Genomic DNA, 19,761 nt, shown 5'->3' with positions numbered 1-19,761 from the left:
CGGTCTCTGCACCAGGAGCCTGAAAGAGGGCACATTTCCCCGGGTACCATGGCCACTTGGCTCTGTTTCATTAAACTTACTTTCTGAGACCCAAGACTTTGCACAACTGTTGAAAAGGACAGACTGGGTCCTGTAGGTTGGGGGTATCCATCTAGACCAGAAGGGCAAGACGGCTTGGTCTGGTGATAATTCCATGTGGAAAGAGAGGGGAACGTGCACCACAAATGAGCTGTGGGTCCCGGGCGTGAGAAGCAGCACTCACCTGTGCAGGTGGAGGCTGCTGCACGAAGCCCTGTGGCGAGGGAGGGGGCTGGAGCACTTGCTGGGAGATGGGCGGTCCGGAGCCTGAGAAGCCCCCTGTCGGGAGCTGCTGGCCTGTTGAGGCGATGACATAGGCTGGCTGTTGGGTGGGCTGTGGCATGAGGGACGGCGGGTAGACAGGACCAGCCGGGGGCTCGGGAGTCTCTCCAGAGGACTGCCGGCTCAGGGTCATCTGGCCAAACTGCGTGGCCACATCGTCCCTCTGCAAAGCCACAGAAAGAAACCAGGACATCAGCGAGATAGGCTGAGGAATGGGAGTGGCAGACACAGGACACATACTCGTCCTTGGGGGATGGGAAGGGAGTACAATTTGGAAAAAGCAAAACAAAAGCATTCTCCATCCAGCACCACAAGAGAACATAACAGGAGACAATGGATTTTAATCACCCCGGGGATCGGAGACGGCTGACATCGTGACCCACATCTCCCTCTTTCAATAGACACGAGTTGTTGTGTTTCACCCGGGGCCGGGGATCCTTAGGATGACATGGAGGCGAGGAGGACTTGGGGTTCTTCCCAGCGGTAACCCTGGGACTTGCCCACTGGAGGAGGCGGGAGGACTTGTACCACCTGTGACTGCCTCAAAAATGGAGCCAAGACTGGTGCCAACAGGCCAGGTGGGATTTCATTCGCATATTAGGGAATATTTATTCACTGGCTTGGCCTGAAATTAAATGTTCTCTTTTGTGGTCCAAAAGGACCCAGTACCTGGAGGGGAAATGAGAGGGGATGGGAGGATCAGGAAACTAGAGGAACATCTGTGTCTTAGGAGCATAGGGTGATGATGGTCACCATGTGGACACTGACTTTAAGGTATTTCCCAAAGCCTCACACCAAGTTCATGTGTCTCTGTCCTCCTGACTTCTCCCTCTGCGGACGTACAATTCCTGCTTAACTCATACCCTATTAAAAGGGTACCAGGTTGCGGACGCACTGAACACGGACAGATGACCAAATGGAAACCATTATTTTGGAGAGGGGTTGCAATGCTCTGGGATAAGACATTCACACACCACCTCCCCTGTCACAGTCAGCCCAGTGCAGCCACCAGGCATCAGCCAGCCCTGCACAGGAAGCTAGTAAAACCAGGAGAAGAGCCATTCACACTTGGTACAGTACCATGGGGAACTGCGGCGTCGGAGACACGGGCAGGAGGTGCTGGGGAGGGAAAGAGACAGCTGGAAACGGCACTGACTGCGGGGAAGCCTGCAGCCCCTGGACAGACAGGAGGGAAAACAACTGATCAGGTAACAGGGAAGCAGTGGAATCCCACAGGAAGGCAATGGCATCTGAAACATACCACCACCCTTCACAGGTCCTCCTGCCTCAAAGCCCTCTGGAGTGGAGAACCAGCCACCAATGGGAAGCCAAAGCCAGGCAGACTGGCACCAGCCAGCCTGAGGGAGGCTTGTGGCCCAGATATGAAATCATATGCTGAAACTTGCAAACATTCTAACACACTATCAACTTTAAAGAATCTTGCAATCAATAAAAAGAGAAGTTATCATGATACTTTTCATGTTTTGTTGTTAGTTAGATCTCCTGGGTCTAAAAGTATTGTCCAAGGACTAAGAAGTAATAAAAAAACAAAAACAAAAAATTAGGTCCACCCTGGCAACCTACCTTGAACACTTCAGATTTCTGGGGACATTCCCACGTGTCACCCTAGAAAAGGACAGCTCTGTGTCTCTCTAACTGCTGAAAGAACAGCCAGGCCACCTCGGAGCTAGCTGGTTTCTAGTCTTCCCATTGTTGAAGCACCAACACTGGCTCTTTGCAGACACGAGTGCTGGTCTGCGATGGGAATGGGTGAGTGAGGTGGTAACAATGGCCTGGATGGGACTGACTTCGGTCCCTAAGACAGGCTCCTTGACACATACACAAAAGATCTTTACAGATCTAAGGAAAAAATGTGTCATTCACTGTCCCCAGGACCCTGCCTCGCCATGCAATTCACTGGATGGGGCACTTATTTCTCCCTAAACTTGAGATGAAGTCCTGCCAACCTGCAATCCAGGACTCTAGGTGGGTTGAGTTGAGTGGGTTGGGGTGGCATCGATGGAGAATACCCCTCTTCCTGAGGCACCACCGCTCCGAAGCTGGTGTGGCCTTCGTCCCCGCCGCTTCCCCTGCCCGTCTTCCCTCCAGCCCTCACCTGAGTGACCAGCGGGCCTGCCATCTGCGGCTGGGGTGGCTGGACCTGCTGTTGGGGCTGTGGAGAGGGCTGCTGCTGCGGCTGCTGCTGGGACTGGCCCACCACCGCGCTCCGCAGGGGCTGCTGGCTGCTGGGGGGGTTGTAGATGGCGGGGGTTCCATCAGGATTCACAAAGGGCTGGCCTGCAACGGAATCAGACCTCGGTTGAGGTAAACTTCTCGCACTCTCTTTATAGGTGCTCAGAAAAGAACCTAAGGGAGAGGGACAGGGTGGTGGAAATCCTGGACACCAGAACCCTGACCCAGGGGTGTCTATGACTCAGCTAGTTAGGCGAGATACCCATGTAAGCCCACTGCAATTGATGAAGCAGCAAGTAAGCCCACCAGCTTCAGGGCGATCTGCTAAAGCTAAGTGGATCCACGTCCAGTGGCCAGCAGTAAAGTAGGCCTGTGGAGAAGCCACCTTCACCGAGCCGTGTGTTTGGCTGTCCGGAACCTCACAGCCTCAGTGGCATAGCGTCCACTGAGAGGTAAGGGCTGTTTTCCATTTACATGATTCCAGCCACATTCACTTACTCACTATATACCAATGCATCTGTTTTGCTTCCACTGGCCTTGTCACCCACTCAGAGTCATGATCAGTTCCACAGATACATACACAGCAAAATTAGACCACATCTACCCACACACTTCTCCAAACAGACAAGCAGGGGTACCCAGGGGAGGCGGCTGAGATTCTGAAGGTGACGCCAGCAAGCCTGGCACAGAACCGTCTCATCATGGCCAAGCAACGAGACCTCATCTTGCCTCCTGAAGTCATGGCATGGTTCACTCTTACAGGTCCTACCATTGCAGGAGTGTTTCCTGATTTACCAAATGGTATCACGGGAACCCCCTCAGCCATCGTGAGGGAGGAAGGTACCATCTCCCCATATTTCAGAAGAGGAAACAAAGGACCACCAGGAAAAGTTACAGGAATAAGAAGCTGAAAGAAGGAGGGTAAAAGGCAGCAAATGAAAGAGAGGAGAAGAGGAGGGAAAGGCAGGTAAGGGAGAACAGGCTTCCAGTATGACGGGCGTGGTGACAGGCACCTGACACCTGTGGCTGCTCTTCCGAGAGCCCCACAGATACGCAATCTCGGTCCACGTTAGAGACAAGACAGGGCTCAGAGAGCCCAAGCGACTTGCTCAGAAGTGTGCTAAACAGTGAGACAGACAGCTACGAAATGATCCTGGTCCCTTCACCTCCCGGAACACCAAACACCTTAAGTGAATTATGCAAGTCTGCATAGTAAGTACCTGGTACAACACGGTACCACCAACAAAATCCAACCATCACTGAAAATTTATCAACCAACATATGAGAAGTCAAGAGAGGTCGATGCTGCGTTTTAAGATGGAATCACCCCCAGGGTTGGTAGAAAAGGAAGAACCAGAACACGGAGGGGAAGATGGGCAAAGGGCTTGTGGACTGTTTATGAGTCCTTTCCTCCCTTTTCCATAACCCCACAGCCCACTGGGAAGGGGCATGGTAGGAATGCTGGTTCCTAAGCTGAAGGCATGGAAGAGTCTCCAGGAACCTGGGCACAGGCCTGGCAGGAGCAGGACTCCCCGAAAGTGGGGGGGTGTCTTCCTCCTCTGGTAGCTTGCTGGGTTCCTCCCAAGCCCTGACTTCTAAAGCCTCTCCTTGCACGTTCCGGTCTGCAGGGCCGTGTGAAGCCCCTCACCCAGGGGAAGCGCACGCGCACGTGACGGCTGGGCAGTCAGCCTCGCTCCGTAATAATCCACATGGAGGACGACCCCGGATCCCCAGGTGTGTGAGGAAAACTAGCAACGGACAGGAACAGACGGAGAGGGAAAACAGAGAAACTGACCCAAAGCAAACAATATTCTAGTGAAAAAAAGAAAAAGTCTGGTATTCAACCACAAAAACAGACTGTTACGGAAATGGGAACTGAGTCAATCAGCAAGGGGGAAGGGTGTAGCTCAAGTGGTAGAGCGCACACATAGCAGGCGCGAGGTCCTAGGTTCAATCCCCAGTACCTCCTCCAGAAAACAAACAAACCTAATTACCTGCCCCCTCAACCAAAAATGAAATTAAAAAAAATTAAGGAACCGAGTCAATCAGCGAATGTGTGCTCAGAGAGAGCAACCAGTCCCCAAAGTCTAGCTACCTCATGATGCCATTTCTGCTCCATTCAAGGTCAGGCGAAACTTCCCAAGGGCAGTGGACGTCAGAAGACTGGTACCTCGGGTGAGGCACAAGGGAACCTACTGGGAGAACAGACAGGATCTGGGTCTCATTTCGGTGGCGCTTACATGGGTGTCACACACATAAGTGTTTACCAAGGCCACGCGCCCTGTGTGCGCACTTCACCTCTGTACTCTATAAAGTACATTCCGGAAGTAAACCGGGATGGGCCCGGGAGGCGCATGCGGAGGCTGCCAGGAAAACGCTCACATGTAATGAGCAACGGACTTGTTTTCAGCTCAGTGAGGAACTGGTATGAATGCTTAGCATTCCCCCAATTCTCAGCCCATATATTTATGTTTTGTGTGTGTGTGTGTGTGTGTGTGTGTGTGTGTAAGCAACAAGAAACCGCAGGTGTTGCATGTGCATGAACATACCTGCCAGAAGCAAGGAAGTCCTAACAGCAGTTTTACAACCAATCACGATGTGCTGTGATGGAAAAGCCAATGTGCCCAAATTATCATCACAGAACGATGGCTAAATTTAGAAGGTTTTAAAAAAAAATGTTTTTCATAGGCATTTGTTTTCCTATCACTGTCATTGAATTGTAGCTACGTTTTATTGTTTTAAATTATTTTTCTTTTTGCAAAAGTAACTTTTGAATTTAAAATATGCAACTCATTTTTTTCCCCTGCAAACCCCAGCAATTTGGGAAAGCATGAAAAAATAGCTCAGGTTTCAAAAATCTATTAGCCCATTCGGTGTTTTCAGTCTTTGTTCCCCTCTCCTTTTCCATATCTTATAAAGGTAAGAGGAAAATTTAAACCTAACATTTAAAAAAATTACCACAGCAACCTCATATGAAATAATTTCAAAATCAGTCTCACTCTGTGCTTACAGACACACACACAGAGATGGAAAAGAAAAGAAAAGAATCTTCTATGACTTTTGATTTACCCCAGTGAGAACTAGGGGGAGGGGTGAAGAACTGATCACTCTTATGGTGAAAACATAACTGCAAAATATTCCGATGTCATTTTTGAGAAGTCTCAGCTCCTCCATTTAAAATATTATTAATGTGCCATGGATCAGAAGAAAGAAATGTGTCTGCATAGCAGCATGTGAAAAGTACTAAGGATGCACCAGGGGTAAAGACAGGTGGTAGGTTCTTCTGGAAAGAGAAGAGAGTATAAAAGGTTGGTTTTATGCTCACCAATGCACAGTGGGGAGAAGTGGAGAAAATGAAAGAAATCAGATGGATGCCAGGGAAGAGGGGGAAAACAAAACAAAACAAAACAATTTCCTAAGAGGGCCAGGACAGGAGACTATTGGTTTTCAAGTCAGGCAATGATCGCCTCTTTTGTGTTCTACCTCGTCTACCAATCCAGATGCAATTATGACTGAACACAGGCAATTAGTCTGAATGACAGCGGCTGGAAACCAAATGAGAAAGGCTCGCTGGCTCTAGGACTCTTGGACTTAGCAGAGGTTTTCAAGTCAGAAGGGCAGAAGTGAGCCCCGCATGGGTGCTGGCACAGGCTGGGAGAGGGCGGTGACAGAGCTAAGCCAGGGGGCCGAGAGCGGAGCCAGGGCAGAGAAAAGGACTGCATGCAGACTGCTTGTTCCTCTCAAATATGCGACAGTAAGTGAAAAATGTCTCCATTATCCACAGCGACGTGTGTAACGTGCAGCAGATATTATGTTACTAATCTGCACTGAAGGAGCCCTGCTCAGTGACTAAGACTCTGTTACCCATTCCAGGGATGCAAAAGAGAAACAAAAAACCTCAAGTATGACCTCTTCTCCCAAAGAGCTTATAAAGGTGATGGAAACAAGGAAATGAACCCAAGGCAGTTCATACTAGATGCAAAGTGATCACATGCTCTTGGTTTCCAATATCAAAGCATGGCTCCCATGTACCTGGCAGAAGGGCATTTATTTAAAAAGAGAGGGGATGATGAGAGAAGTATTCTCCTTTCCTCATCCTTGGAAGGCGAGCAATCCAATTAGAAGAAAACTGATGATTATGGATAAGCAAAGATTAATTCAGGTCTTGAAAAGATATGTTTATAGACAGCACACAAAAACTTCATGGTGCATTTAAGCAAAAGGTGGAAGCAGTTAGGATAGACTGATTCTAGAAGTCCTGTGAAAAGCAAAAAGTAGAGTGTTAAGGAAGCCCATCAAGAGTATCAGAAAGAGAGCAGCCCTGAAGGGTGGCCCCGGGTCAAGTCCCTGCCGATGGCGTGTTCCTGCATCTCATGCTCATGAACTTGGAGCAGAGGAAGGCAAAGCAAAATGGCAAAACAACACAGAGGGGCACTGGCGAGCGCCTGAGGGGTGCTGATGCCTGTTGGCGTCTCGGGACAGCACTGAGTTACAAGAAAATAGCCAAAGACGAGCTTTCAGCTAAAAATTTCCAAAAGGAGGCTGAGTCCAAGACAGCTGGAGGAAGATCAAGCTCAAGAGTCACAGCCAAGCTTGGCTGCAAGGATGAAGATGTGGTCCAGGGATAACGCCGAGAAAGAGCCTCTGCAGCGACTCCCTCACCCAGGTGCCTGGAGAGCCAAGAAAGAACAGCCAGATGCAGGTCCTGAGCTAGAAGTGGACCCGCGGGAGCTGAGTATAAAAGTGTGGTCTCCCGGGGGAACTGCAAGACGGTGTGTGGGTATGTGAGTGGGGTTGGTTCCAGTGTGCCAGAGTCAGTGCCCAGTGAGAGCCCGGGCAATCGTGCTGACAAAGGAGTTTCACTTTTGTTTCATTTAGGAGACAAACGACTGGCAGGCACCTTAGTATTTCAAATCATCGCTTGTCTTAATCTGCTTAAGACAGATATCTTATCGATCACAGTTTTACACATGAGCCACATTCTCAAGTATATGACACTAGATGAAGAACTGTTCTACTACCCAGAGCAACATACATGGTGAATAGGAGACAGTGTTTCAGTACTATGTAATTACTGAGGACCTGTGTCAGAGCACAGTGCCTAAGGCTACTTCGAGGTCCACTCTAGGGAAGCAAAAACTAGAGCCTAGAATGACCCATCCCCACAAGGAACTCACAGGTGTGCTGCTAACAAGGACATGGCTCCAAGGGCAATTCACATAAGAAGCAAAGTAGTCTTATACTCTTGGAGTCTAATACCGAAGCATCGCCACCACGTATTTGGCAGAAGGGTATTTAGGAAAGCGTGAGAGGTGTGGATTCCAGGGCTGCACAGCAACGCCTGAGAAAGATGAGCTCCAACCCAAAGGAGGCAAATTTCTGGTTTCAAGAGTCATATGAGAGATTAGACAGCTGGACAGACAGACATGCACACATACACACACATACACAGATATGTATGTAATATGTGATATGTGTGTACACAGGTACATCCATACATGTGCACATTTCCAGGTTACAAAAATAAACACATTCTGGAAGAGAGGAAACACCATGATGCACCTTACATCCCACCAGTCAATCATGGTGCACAATGTATGACTACACTGTCCTCCTGGTCTAGGGAGAGTTTAATGTCTAGCATTTGCCAAATTAGAGACATGTATCTGGAGATGCTGTTCACCAGTATTATTAGATGCTCTTCCTTAGTTAGGATCCTTTTGCAAAGGAGCTATTTTGCTACAGCTCTAAATTACTCAGTCCAGTGAATAAGAATTGAGACTTGGCATGAGGAAGCGCTTTCTTTCTTTTTCTGTAAACAAGACTACAGATAATATACACATACACATGCATATCCACGCAGTCATTACAAATCACATCCCTGCCTTCTAGCCTAAAAAATACTCTTGAGCTGTTTTGAAACACTCTTTGCAATTCTGCGTAAAACACACCACTCCAAACTAATGCTTAGCATGTCCTGCTGTCTACAAGCCAGTCTCAATTATAAGTGAAGGAATTCAAGCCAACAGAGTCAGATCATACTTTGATTGGTGCCCAGAGGTAATGAACAGGATCTTAGTTTTCTTTTAGTCTCCTTTATGGTGCTTACAATGACCCAAATAAAAATAAAAGCGGTCTAATATTCTCCTTAGAAATATCTGAGAGCTTTCAAATGGTTTTCAATAAAATAATTACGCCTTCTTTTCCCTCAAGCTTCTGGCATTTTCAAAACATCTCAATCAAATACTGTGACTTGAGAATGTGCCTGATGTTTTCATGAAATTGTGGCAATTAGTCAAGTAACTATTTGCCTACCATCCTCACGCGTCTCTGATTTTCCTAATTACTAGGGAGCCCTGGCTACGCGAAAGACAGGTCAGATCACTTTTACAAGATTCTCATCCAGTTTCGCATGTTTAAGTTTAGCTAAGCAAGGAAACACTTTGGAACAATCTAAACCAAACCTCAGAAATATTTTGAGAAAACTCATTTTTGGCTTCAGTCACTTAGAAAGGTGTGTAGAGAAGTGGCTGGTCAATGTCACCTTCTAACCCGGCGTTCCCAGCCCGGCACTGCTGACGTCACGGGCTGGATGCTCTGCTGTGACAGGCTGTCCTGTGCATTTTAAGATGTTTAGTAGCCTCTCTGGCCTCTACCTCCATAGACCAGTGACAGCCCCCTCCCTACTAGGTCATGATGATCAAAACATCTGCAGATATTGCCAGGCGGCCTTGGGGGTGTGGGCAGAATCGCCTCTGCTTGAGAAGTTTCCCCATGAAGCAGGTGTGCATCAGTCTGTTTGCTCCATGCTCTGGGTCCTCTGACTCAGTGCGGAAGCTGGCTCACCACTAGAGAAACTTACAAATAAGGAAAACAACGGCCACTCCTCATGGAGGAAACCATCATCATGGAGTTACCAGTTCTCCAAACCCTGCCCAAACCAGCCTAATCCTGAAATCCCTAACATCCATAAGAAGTCGTTCCCTGCACCCTCTCTGCCCCTGCTATTCCCTACTTCCCAGTGGGAGCTGAGTGGGGTTCTGAGGTGGGAAGACAATTTCTAGAGTTAAGAATCTGCCATGTGCTGCAGCTGATGTCTCAAGTTCCTGAAATATCTTGGATGCAAAAACATATTTGACACAAAACACCAAGCCAAACAAGGATTTAGTCCGAGAAACATAAAATTTCTCTTGGTACATCCCTGTTCATCACTCCACAGTTTCTGATCATAGCTCCTGGGAATACACGAGACATACCATGGTCAGGGAAGAGAGGACAGAGAGACAAATGGGTATCTGTGGGGAGCATCTGGATTTATATCCATATATCAGGATCAATATAAAGATTCCAGCTCTCTATAGGTCTGCTCTTCCTGAATCAAGACAGTACACAACAGTTCATGCACCAAACCTCCTGCTAAGGAATTTTCCAGAACACTTGCTGGCAAATGTATAAGCTCAAACGCAAGGACGAACCCCTGACCTGTGCCTCTGCCAAAGCAGAGACTGCAAGCTGACCTGTGTGCGGGTTGAGAAGGATGCTTCCGGGCGGGATGCCTGTCGCCGCTTCGAGTGGAAGGAGGATGTAGCTCGTGCTGCTGGGAGCCACCTGGCCCCCTATTCCGTTCTCCGGGTAGCTCACACAGCCGGGGGAACTGGCTGCCACGCCCGAGGCCAGCGGTGTGCTCTGCAGAGGTGGGTGGGTGCGAGACAGCGAGCCTGAGGAGCCCGCGCTGCTGGAAGATTCAGAACCTGCAGCAGAGACACAGATCAGCAGATCATTCAACACGGACGAGGGGAGGAACCACGGCTGACTGCAAACAGTCCATCATTGTGAATCTGAGGTGAGCACTGCGGGATCACATTAACTAATGCCCCTCCCCTATCTGGGGTCCGCATTTTATTGAAGTGTTTGCTGCATCTTTTTCAGATGTGTCAAATTCTCAGGAAGACAGAGGAATAAGGAGGCTTCTCTCTTTCTGGCTTCTCACGTGCCATCAGGGTGATGAGCTGGTAAATAAGTGGTGCCTTAAAGCTGGGAACTCCAGTGCCTGAAACCGCCTGTCTCCCTGAGTAACTGAGGCCATGGGAATGTCCCAGGGAGCTGAAGTTAGGAGAATAAAAGGACTGGGCTGGAGGCTAGGGGGCCTGCAGTTTAAGGAGCAGTCCTACGGTTAGGCAGATGGTTCTCAAGTCCTGGTTCTCCACCATCCATAAAGCTGAATTTTGAGGGGTTGTGGTCAGAAGCCATCTCTTCCCTTCTGCGTAAACAGAATAGCTCACTGGCTCATTCCTCCTGGAAGTGATTACAATCTTACTGCGTTTCACATACACACAGAATCTTATTAATATGACCAAGAGATGGACCAAGGAGGGCTTGGCCTTCGTGATAATGATCGAGCATCCTTCAGATGACATGGAAGAGTAAAATCATGGGGAGATTTGTGGACTGCGGATTTCTCAAACATGTAGGCAACTGGGTCAGTGGGCAGTAGCCTCCAAGATGGAACCCAGTACCAATCATCTCCCTCTCCCTCCAATGTGAACCAAAAACCAAAAACAAAAAGCACTGGCTACATCCCTTGCCTTTGCTGCAACCGGAGCCAAGCAGCTCTACACCCGTGACCATGGCTGTTCTGAGCCCTGAATACTAAGCAGAGCATCAGAGAGAAAATGCACCAAGCAAAATATCTGGGTCTCTGAATTCAGACTAACAGATGGGGTGAATGATTATCATAGGTTGCAAGAACAGAGAATAAGAAATGTTACAAGCTTTTAGCCCACACTATTGATTTATGTCACTAAAAATGCATTATTCTGTGTCATTAAAGGTTAACATATATGAGGAATAGCTAACATTGTTCTGAAGATTCTAAAATATGATCTTAAATGAAACTGGAGACCTTTTAAAACAAGTGAGAGGAAGACACATGCGATTGCAGAGAAGAGGGGCTGCTGGAGAGTGTGGTCAGTTTTGAGGAAGAGGACAGCGATACTTACTGAACACGTGGGACGTGCGAGCACCTGGGTAAATGCTGTAATGGTAAGAACTATGACTGCCTATAGAGATGGGGAAACTGCAGCAGACAGAAGGCAGGTAACACAAGCCGACTCATTCAGCCAGGCAAGGACAGGGCTGGCACGTGCACCAGGCAGACTGATCCAGATTTAACCGCGACCCAGCACTGCCTCCTGAAAGCACACGTGTGCACATACCAGGGACTGCCACAGCGGTCTCGGGTGGGAGTCTTCCCGACTTTTTCTGTGACTTTATTATTACTAATGATGAAGTTTCAGGTTAATTCTGGACGCTCCATCTAACTAGTGGTGATGAGGCTCTGAATAATGTATGGGGAGAAAAGTAAAGGATCTAAAAGGAAACTCGAAAACGCTAAGAGTAGTTTTGAGACTACATGGCTGACAGGTCTGACCCGGAAGTCACAGCCCCAGTGCAAACTATGCCAGGCGTTTGTGGACTTCAGCATATGATTTGATGCTACAGCCTGACTTTGACACTAGTGCAGTCGATCACAACAGCAATGACAGTAAATACAATAAAACTTCCTGCCTCTAGACGTTGAAGGTCATGCGCAGTTGACTCAGCCCACGTCCAGGCTGAGGGGCTGGATGGTGAGGAAGACTTTGGACTAAGAAGGCAGCTCCTCGCTCTGGCTGGAGGACTGAGCTAGCGCTGGCCTGGGCGTCTGTGTTGGTGGCGGGGACGGATGCCCACAGACTGATGTGCCCCAATAAAATCCAAAAAATGACCTCATTTTGGCTTTTGGAAGATGGCCATTCACCCGACTGGCAGTACCATCTCCTTCTATGGGCTGAGAAAAAGCAGCAGCTTCAACAGAACAAGGAGAAGACAAGGTAAAGACAATGTAAATGATTTGATGCCATAGGTTAAAAGAAGGAAGGAAGGAAAAGTAACTTTGGCTTAAACTCCCAACACTTGCAAAGGAGGCAGACCTCCTTGGAGGGCACAGCAGTCACCAGGCAGCCTTGTTTAGTAACCAGCCTTTCTGGCTGGCATCTAACCAGCTTTGACCAGCTTATAAGCATCAGGTCACCTAGAGTCGGGTAAAGCAATATGAATTACTGAAATTCTTAATAAAAAATGGATGCCAGCGATGGTGATAAAAGCCACAGGATTAGAAGTGCTCACATATTTAAAAAGTTAATATTTGAGAACTTTACCACTTGGAGTGCTAAGAGTTCAAGTGTTTTGGGTTTCCTTTTTCCAGGGACTTAATGATAATAGTGACAAATATTTAAACAGTACATCTGTGTGACAAGCATTGTGTTAATCACTCTATATGAATTGTCTAATCTACTTTTCACAGCAACCTCATTTGGCAGATGAGAGCTGACCCTTAGAGACGTTAAGTAAATTTCCCAAGTGCAAATTAGCACACGGTGGAGTCTGACTTCACACCCAACAATGCAACTTCACTGACCACACTCCAAGCCTGCAGGTCAGATGGTTACCCTAAAGTCATTCCCGCAAGAACCAGGTGGGACCAAGTTCTAGGAGACACTGCACAGAAATTCAATTCTCCTCAGAGTAGGATGCTCAGGAACTGACCCTGAGGGGCAGCTTGTGGGAGGTGCTGACAGAAGACATCAGGGCGGGTGGGTGAGAGCTGCAGGTGAACACTCAAGACAGAAACAGTAAAAAGGAAAGGGGGAAAATGGGAGGAAAAGACTGGAAAAGAGATCATAAGGGAAAGCAAGATGGGAAGTGACTTCTTTAGACCTCAATGTCCTCGTTTGTAAAATATAAGCCACAGACTAAATGATGATGGCCTTAAAGTTCCCCTCAGCCTAACTACACTCTAGGAAGTTTCTTCTGACAATAGGCCCTGCACCTTCCTTTTCTTACAGCATTTCTGTCCCTTTAAGATGCACATCCTCTCTTGGCCACTTACTAGTTGTAGTACCTACGAAGGTCTTTCTTCTTTCTTTCCTTTTCTTAAATGGCAGTACTGGGGATTGAACCCAGGACCTCAGGCATGGTAAGCATGTGCTCTACCACTGAGCTGTACCCACCCCTCACCCCAAAGGAAGATCTTTTCTAAAGGACTTGGGAGCCATCCCTTAGAAGTATAATCATTAAAAATGTTAGCACCCTTATCTGCCAGTCTTTGTGGGAGCCTGCCTTCCTGTCAGCAGGCTGAGTCTGGTCTCCCACTTCTGACTGCAGCAGTCTTGACCTCTGTTGGATTATGGGTAAAGTCTTCCTTGCCTGTTTAACTGGTCAGATGCAATTTTTCTTACATAAGGACCCTGAGCCAGAAGTATTTTTTTTTCCTGAATTCAAGAAAATGTTTCCAGATCCAGGGGTCAGAGTTCAGTAGCATAACCTAAAGCTTCTGAAATGACAAGGAGGGCGAATATCATGGACGTGCTAGTGTAGTGGTGACAACGAACACTAGAAAAGGAGGCGGTGGAAAGAGGAGGAGTCGTGCACTGGCCCCAGAAACCCTCTGGGGTGTGGACCAGGAAGGTGACCCTTGCACCCAGAAAACAAGATGCCAGGCGGCCGGGTAACACTGTTAAAACCAAACAGAAGGCTGTCTTGTTTCTCCAGAGCAGTGGTTTCTCAAGCGTGGTTTGTGGACAAGCAACTTGAACTTTACCAAATCCTTCCTGGGGTCCTGAGGCAAAGCTGAGAAGCACTGCTCTGGACATCGAGAGGGAGGGACGCAAGCGAAACAACACGGTGTGGCCAGGGTGGAAACAGATGTCCTAGTCTTATTTCTCAACCACGGGGTCACCGGCGAGAAACAGCCGAGGCTGCACTGTGGACACCACTGAAGTCCTTTTCTCCGTGTGGCTGTGATGACACCGTGGACCCACAGGCCTGCGCTGGTGCTCTGATGGGTGGCCGCTGCCGTGCTCGGTGCCGGGGGCGCACTGAGGGAAGGACAGCCCGGATCTCGGGAGGATGTGCTCCGACTTTAGTAACACTTTACCCAAAATGTAGGAAAACATGTTTCCCACTTGGAAAAAGTCTCCTTATTATCTGTTGGAAGCTACAACCTATGTACTTGGGGGTGGAGAAGAGTAACTTAAATGTCACAGCTCCAGACTCAGTTTCTAAAAGGTCACGCAAAGTTTGCAGCTCCACTGTGAACAGTGCGGTGAAACTGGGAAACATGTGCTGTTCTGAAGCTCCGTGACAGCAAGACTGACAGCTCCGCTTCACAAAACCATCTTGGAAACTGGAAGTTTGTTTTGACACCCTATCTGGAGCTTCTTCTTTTTTTTTTTTTTTCCTTTCCACTCCTGTACCTTGACAAGCTTTCAAATGGAGACACTTAGATTAAAAGAAAAAAAAAATGTCTGAACCACTTACAATTTCTCATCATGCTTCAAAGAACGTGGCATTTTCGCATTCTCGAAGCGTTTTAAATGTTTCCAGAGAGCTTTGCTTTGGAAATGATTGGGGGTTGGTGCACGGAGGGTGAGGATTAATTTAAAAATCTTAAGAGCTCTTTTGGTGTGCTGGAATTTTTAAGTGCACCATTTAAGGTACTCAGTTTCTGCGTTTGAAGGAGATTTAAAACTATTTAACCTTTCTTAGTTTACAAGAGCTCAAGTGCACCACAGTGGAGTTTCTTGACTTCAGTTGCTGCAATAGTGGGATATAAGAGCAATTAATTAGACTAAGAAATCAAGAATTCACCAGTTGGTGAATAAAAATGACAGAAGGAAATGTGAGCCCACCTGAATCTTTCTAAGAAACAGAATACATATACACACACACACACACGATATATGTATGTATATATACACACATACGTTATATATATGTGTGTATATACATATGTGGTGGCTGTGACTAAATGCTATTAATTTTCTGCTTATGTAGGAAAACACAAGATAATTTCTTAGGAAGCACTTGTCAACAACATAATTATGTTAAGGCATCAGCATAATGAGCCGAGATCTCACAGAGTCTCCCCCAGCGCTGGTGGGAAGCCTGGTTGGGGAGGTATTCACGATGGAGGGCAGCCCCTGTTCACCGCTGGGTGGTGGTGTCCTTTCTTCATTCCCCGCAGGGCCCTGGCCTCCCAGTCCCTGCACACCCAGGCCATGAACACACCGAACGCATCAGCAGTGTATCATGACGCCCAGGGCACAACACTGGATCACAACTCTCTACCCCAACCCAGGCAAAGAGTCAGGGCCTTCAAACCTCTGAGGCAAAGCCAAACCCAAGCCAGAAGGGAGTACATGCTAACGTCAGGAACTTAAGTTCGCGGAGGGCTACTGAACTGTCATCTGTCAACTTCCTGGGATTTTCTCATATTTTAATTGTGGCCACTTGAAAATACCTTGAAAATAATGGTGAGGGGCTCCGGGGAGACAAGTGCTCATGCTGGCAGGCTGGGGGGGGTGGGTTGTGCGGGCTCACAGGGGCCTCACCATGCTGACACTTCAGTCAGCGTCAAGTTGTTCTAAGTTAATGGTTCTCCTAGATCGCTCATCCTCATGCATCTCCCAAAGACTGGCTATGCAAACCTAATTACCTACGTCAAAAGATCACTACTCACTTAGAAGAAAACAGGGGGGAAAAAAAGGAAGCATGCGTCTAGCTGCTTAGAAAAATTGAAAGCATTCTGAAGCTCACTTTCCTTATCTGCAAAGCAGGGACAAAAACATCAAATAGAAATTATGAAAATAAGCAAGAACTAGTGTTTACTGCAGGCTTGTAACCTGCAGGCATAATTTGAATTGCTTTGTGTATATTAACTCTGAGCCTTTGGGATAACCTTGAAGCACAGGTCCCTTTTCTCAGATGAGGAAACAAACAGGTTAAGTAACTTGCCCTGGATCATACTAAGCGCACGCTGTGGGTGGAGCACAAGCTTGGCGGGAGAGCACGGGCTTGGTGTGCCTGAGGTCCTGGGTTTAATCCCCAGTGCCTGTTACGGAGGAAAAAAGAAGTGTACTAAAGCAAGAACTGAAACTATTAATACCATAATTAGCTCACACTGTGGTTTAAAGGAATAAATCATCATAGTAAATTAAAAAAAAACAGCTAACCTTTGTTAAATAGTTGCCTTGTGCAGGTGCCTTGGTAACTATTTTTATATAAATGATCACATTTAAACTTTAAATAGTCTGCCAAGTCTGCATTCTATTACCACCTACATTTCATAGGTAAGGATGCTAAAGATTTGAGAGGTGCATGACTGGACCTGGCACACAGCTAGCGGGGGCCCACATTGCTACTTAAATTGCATGTTCTGACTTGGTAGCTTTTCCCCGTAAGTCACATCATCATCTTTAGTTAACTGGAAGTCAGAGAGAGAGGTGCCTCTACAGCTTGGGTAGAATCCTGAAACGATCACAGGACACATAAACCCACTCAGTACTAACTACCTGCTTTGGACAGCTTCCCGGTGCTCCTTGTGCTGGACGTGCTGTCGCCTCTGGTTAGCACCGTGATGCCCCCAAAGCTCGCCGTCTTGGTCATGGCAGGCTTGAGATTGCGGTTGGAGCTGTCGGAGTCTGTGCTGCTCCAGGCCCTCTGGTGGTCGGACCACTTGAGTTCATTCTCCGAGCTGCTCTGCCGACTCCCAGACGTCCTCCCTGAGCCGTCTCTGTTGCCCCTGGAGCACAGCCACCAGAAAGACGCACAGGACAGTGTTAGATTCCGTGAGCAGAGTGGACAGAGAGCGGGACCTTTCTTGTAAGAGTCGTCTACACCAGACTCTCCTTGTCAACCCTCTCTCTGACACCTGCCGTCTCGCAAACAGCGCCACAGACACCTCATGGATGTACAGACAGGGAACACATCACATGTGACACTCAGGTTACAAACAGGAAAACCAAAACCTAGAAATGTCACACGACCCCTCTGCCAGTGAAGGAGAAACAAGAAAAATACAAAACAGAATTGCTATCTTCTCTTGTGGAAAGGAGAGAGGGGGATAAGTTCTCCTGACCCACATCAACAATGAGTCAATGTGTAAAAGTAATTATGATGTTGAATGATCCTAGAAGCAACTCCCAGGGAAGGAGAGTTTTGTTTTTCCCTTGAGCGTTAAGTAAGCGGACCATGGGGAAATGCACACAGTTCCAAAGAAGCCATTTGCTAACTTAGTTTCTAACTTGATGAGATCTAGATCTGAATTCATTCAGGCCTTGGTAGAGAGCACAGAAATTATACATTCCTCTGTTAACCTATGGTGCGAATTTTGCCCAGTGACTTTAACCTTCAGGGGCAGAGGAAAGAGCCCTTTCTGCACTCTCACATAGAGAAACTCGTGATAGCAACAACGGCGTGGACACTACACTGACGCGAAACTTTCCAAGGAGGCCAACGGAAGTCACAAAAGAGCTCCATGGATGAAACGACACATTTGTTCAAAATGCAAATAGAAAAGGAACTGATTGGAAGAGGTCCAATAGCCAGAAGTGAATTTTGAAGACTCCAGAGTACTTCTAAGCCATGTGCAAAACTGCAGGTATTTTAGAGAGAAAGTGGATGAAATCTGCATTTTCATTGGTTTCCAACTGTTTAAAGAGTAACTTCACTAAATATTTTCAGAGCCTTTTCTGCCGCTGGAAATAATGGATCATCAAACCATTCGAAGATTCTCATGGGTTATAAACAACTAAAGGGGACAAAAATCATGGGCAATAGATCTAAGCCCTAATTTTGTATCATTGTGCAATGGGACACAAATCTTGATCCAACCCTCACAGATGTGAACAGTAGATTTACTACATTTATGTTCTTCTAAATTGTTGTGGGTTGTTGGGAGCTAGAAATAAGTGGATCTGACTGGAACACTCACTAACCAAACTGTACAGAAAGTAAACAAAAAATTTCAGGTTTTGCTTCAGCTTTTCTTACTCAGCTTTTCTTTTCTTCTATTTCCTGAAAACTTAAGAAGGGAAATGGATCCAAGAGATAATAAAAATGAAATAGCTAGTCTGTGATAAGAACTCTGTAAAGTGAGGGGAGAGAAGGCAACAGAAAACTCACAAGAGGCCCTCGGTGCCCGGCTATCCTCCCTCAAGGTTTTCTTACAAACATTCTCTTACCACCTCAGGGATGGCGGCCCATAGAAACAAGGACCATTTAGAGAAAGACCATTTTGTGAGTAGCAAGTATCAGACACTCAGCAATGGCCAGGTGACTTAAACTCCTGTGAAATTCAAGCACCCAGAGGAAGTCGGGTGGAGAAAAACCAGCCTTTTCAAGGGCTTGGTGCTCTATTCCTGACTGTTTCCCTTTCAGTCTCCAAATTCAACTTCATTCTTTTCTCACATAATTCTGATTCACTTGACCCACCCTTGACAAAGCCTGACTAAATCATTATTTAGCAATTGTGAATGTGCCAGGGATGTGACAATAATCTCCCCTGTAGCTCATTTAGAATATTATAGGAAAAGATTTGAGGTGGGCCTTAGCTTCAGCACAAGGTACGCCAGGAAGTAATGCCCCACATGATGGTGATCATCACTAATTCTGCTTCACGCACCCTCTCCTTATCAACTCTGCACCTCCACAGGCGGAACTCAGACCTCCTCTAAGTGCCAGTGTGGCCCAGCCTCTCTCTGCAAAGGAGATGTCCACCACTGTTCCTAGGTGCATTTTAGTGCGCGGTAGGTTGTGCTCTTCATCTCGATAGAGCTGTTTCCTAAACCCTGGGGAGTTCCTCCAGACTCCTGCCACATCTTCCGGCTAACACGGCAACCTAAGATTTCCTCAACTTCTTCTGCCTCTACTCCACTGGCTCAAATCATCATTCCAAGTCAAGATCTGGGCATTTAACAAAAATGGAATTTAAGTTGTTGCTTTAGAGAGTCAGCATTAATGAGATTCAAAATAATGCACCTAATTCTAATTTATGACCTCCAGATATTTATCCAAAAAAGTATCTTTTATGACCCTCTCTACTGATCATTCACCTTAACACTGGCAAAGTAAGGTTCAGAACTGAATTTTATATCACTTTGGGTGTAGAATTACAGGCATCATAGAAACATACAAAAAAATAAGTGTCTTCCCATTCCTCTTCAGCCCAGTCCTGGTCCCCTTCCACTGGAAACCAGGAAGACACTGATCAGCACGACAGTGATACTGAGATATCTGGTCGTCAGGAGGAGTCGGCCCTCTTGTATGTAACTAGAATTTGACTCCAGGGTCATAATAAAGCACATATTCTAAGTTCTGCTTCTGTGC

The 19,761-nt window shown here is 47.1% G+C and overlaps 1 protein-coding gene across 7 annotated transcripts in view; it reads right to left on the bottom strand.

Annotated features, from left to right (window-relative positions):
* ARPP21 (cAMP regulated phosphoprotein 21) overlaps positions 1–19,761 on the bottom strand; it is a 425,580-nt gene that overhangs the window by 52,097 nt on the left and 353,722 nt on the right. For 5 of the 7 annotated variants that reach the window (XM_072940966.1, XM_072940969.1, XM_072940970.1 and 2 more), the window contains 5 exons: positions 16,947–17,176; positions 10,071–10,304; positions 2,477–2,658; positions 1,441–1,536; positions 263–523 (listed from right to left, as the gene is read on the bottom strand). In XM_072940966.1, coding sequence (XP_072797067.1) covers positions 263–523; positions 1,441–1,536; positions 2,477–2,658; positions 10,071–10,304; positions 16,947–17,176 — 1,003 coding nt within the window. Of the gene's footprint in view, positions 1–262; positions 524–1,440; positions 1,537–2,476; positions 2,659–10,070; positions 10,305–16,946; positions 17,177–19,761 lie in introns of those variants that run through there. The other 2 variants (XM_072940971.1, XM_072940973.1) reach the window with 1 other exon arrangement.

This window comes from Vicugna pacos, chromosome 17 (genome assembly GCF_048564905.1).
Source record: "Vicugna pacos chromosome 17, VicPac4, whole genome shotgun sequence".
Taxonomy (NCBI): Eukaryota; Metazoa; Chordata; class Mammalia; order Artiodactyla; family Camelidae; genus Vicugna; species Vicugna pacos.
This window is presented reverse-complemented; position numbering and strand designations above follow the sequence as displayed.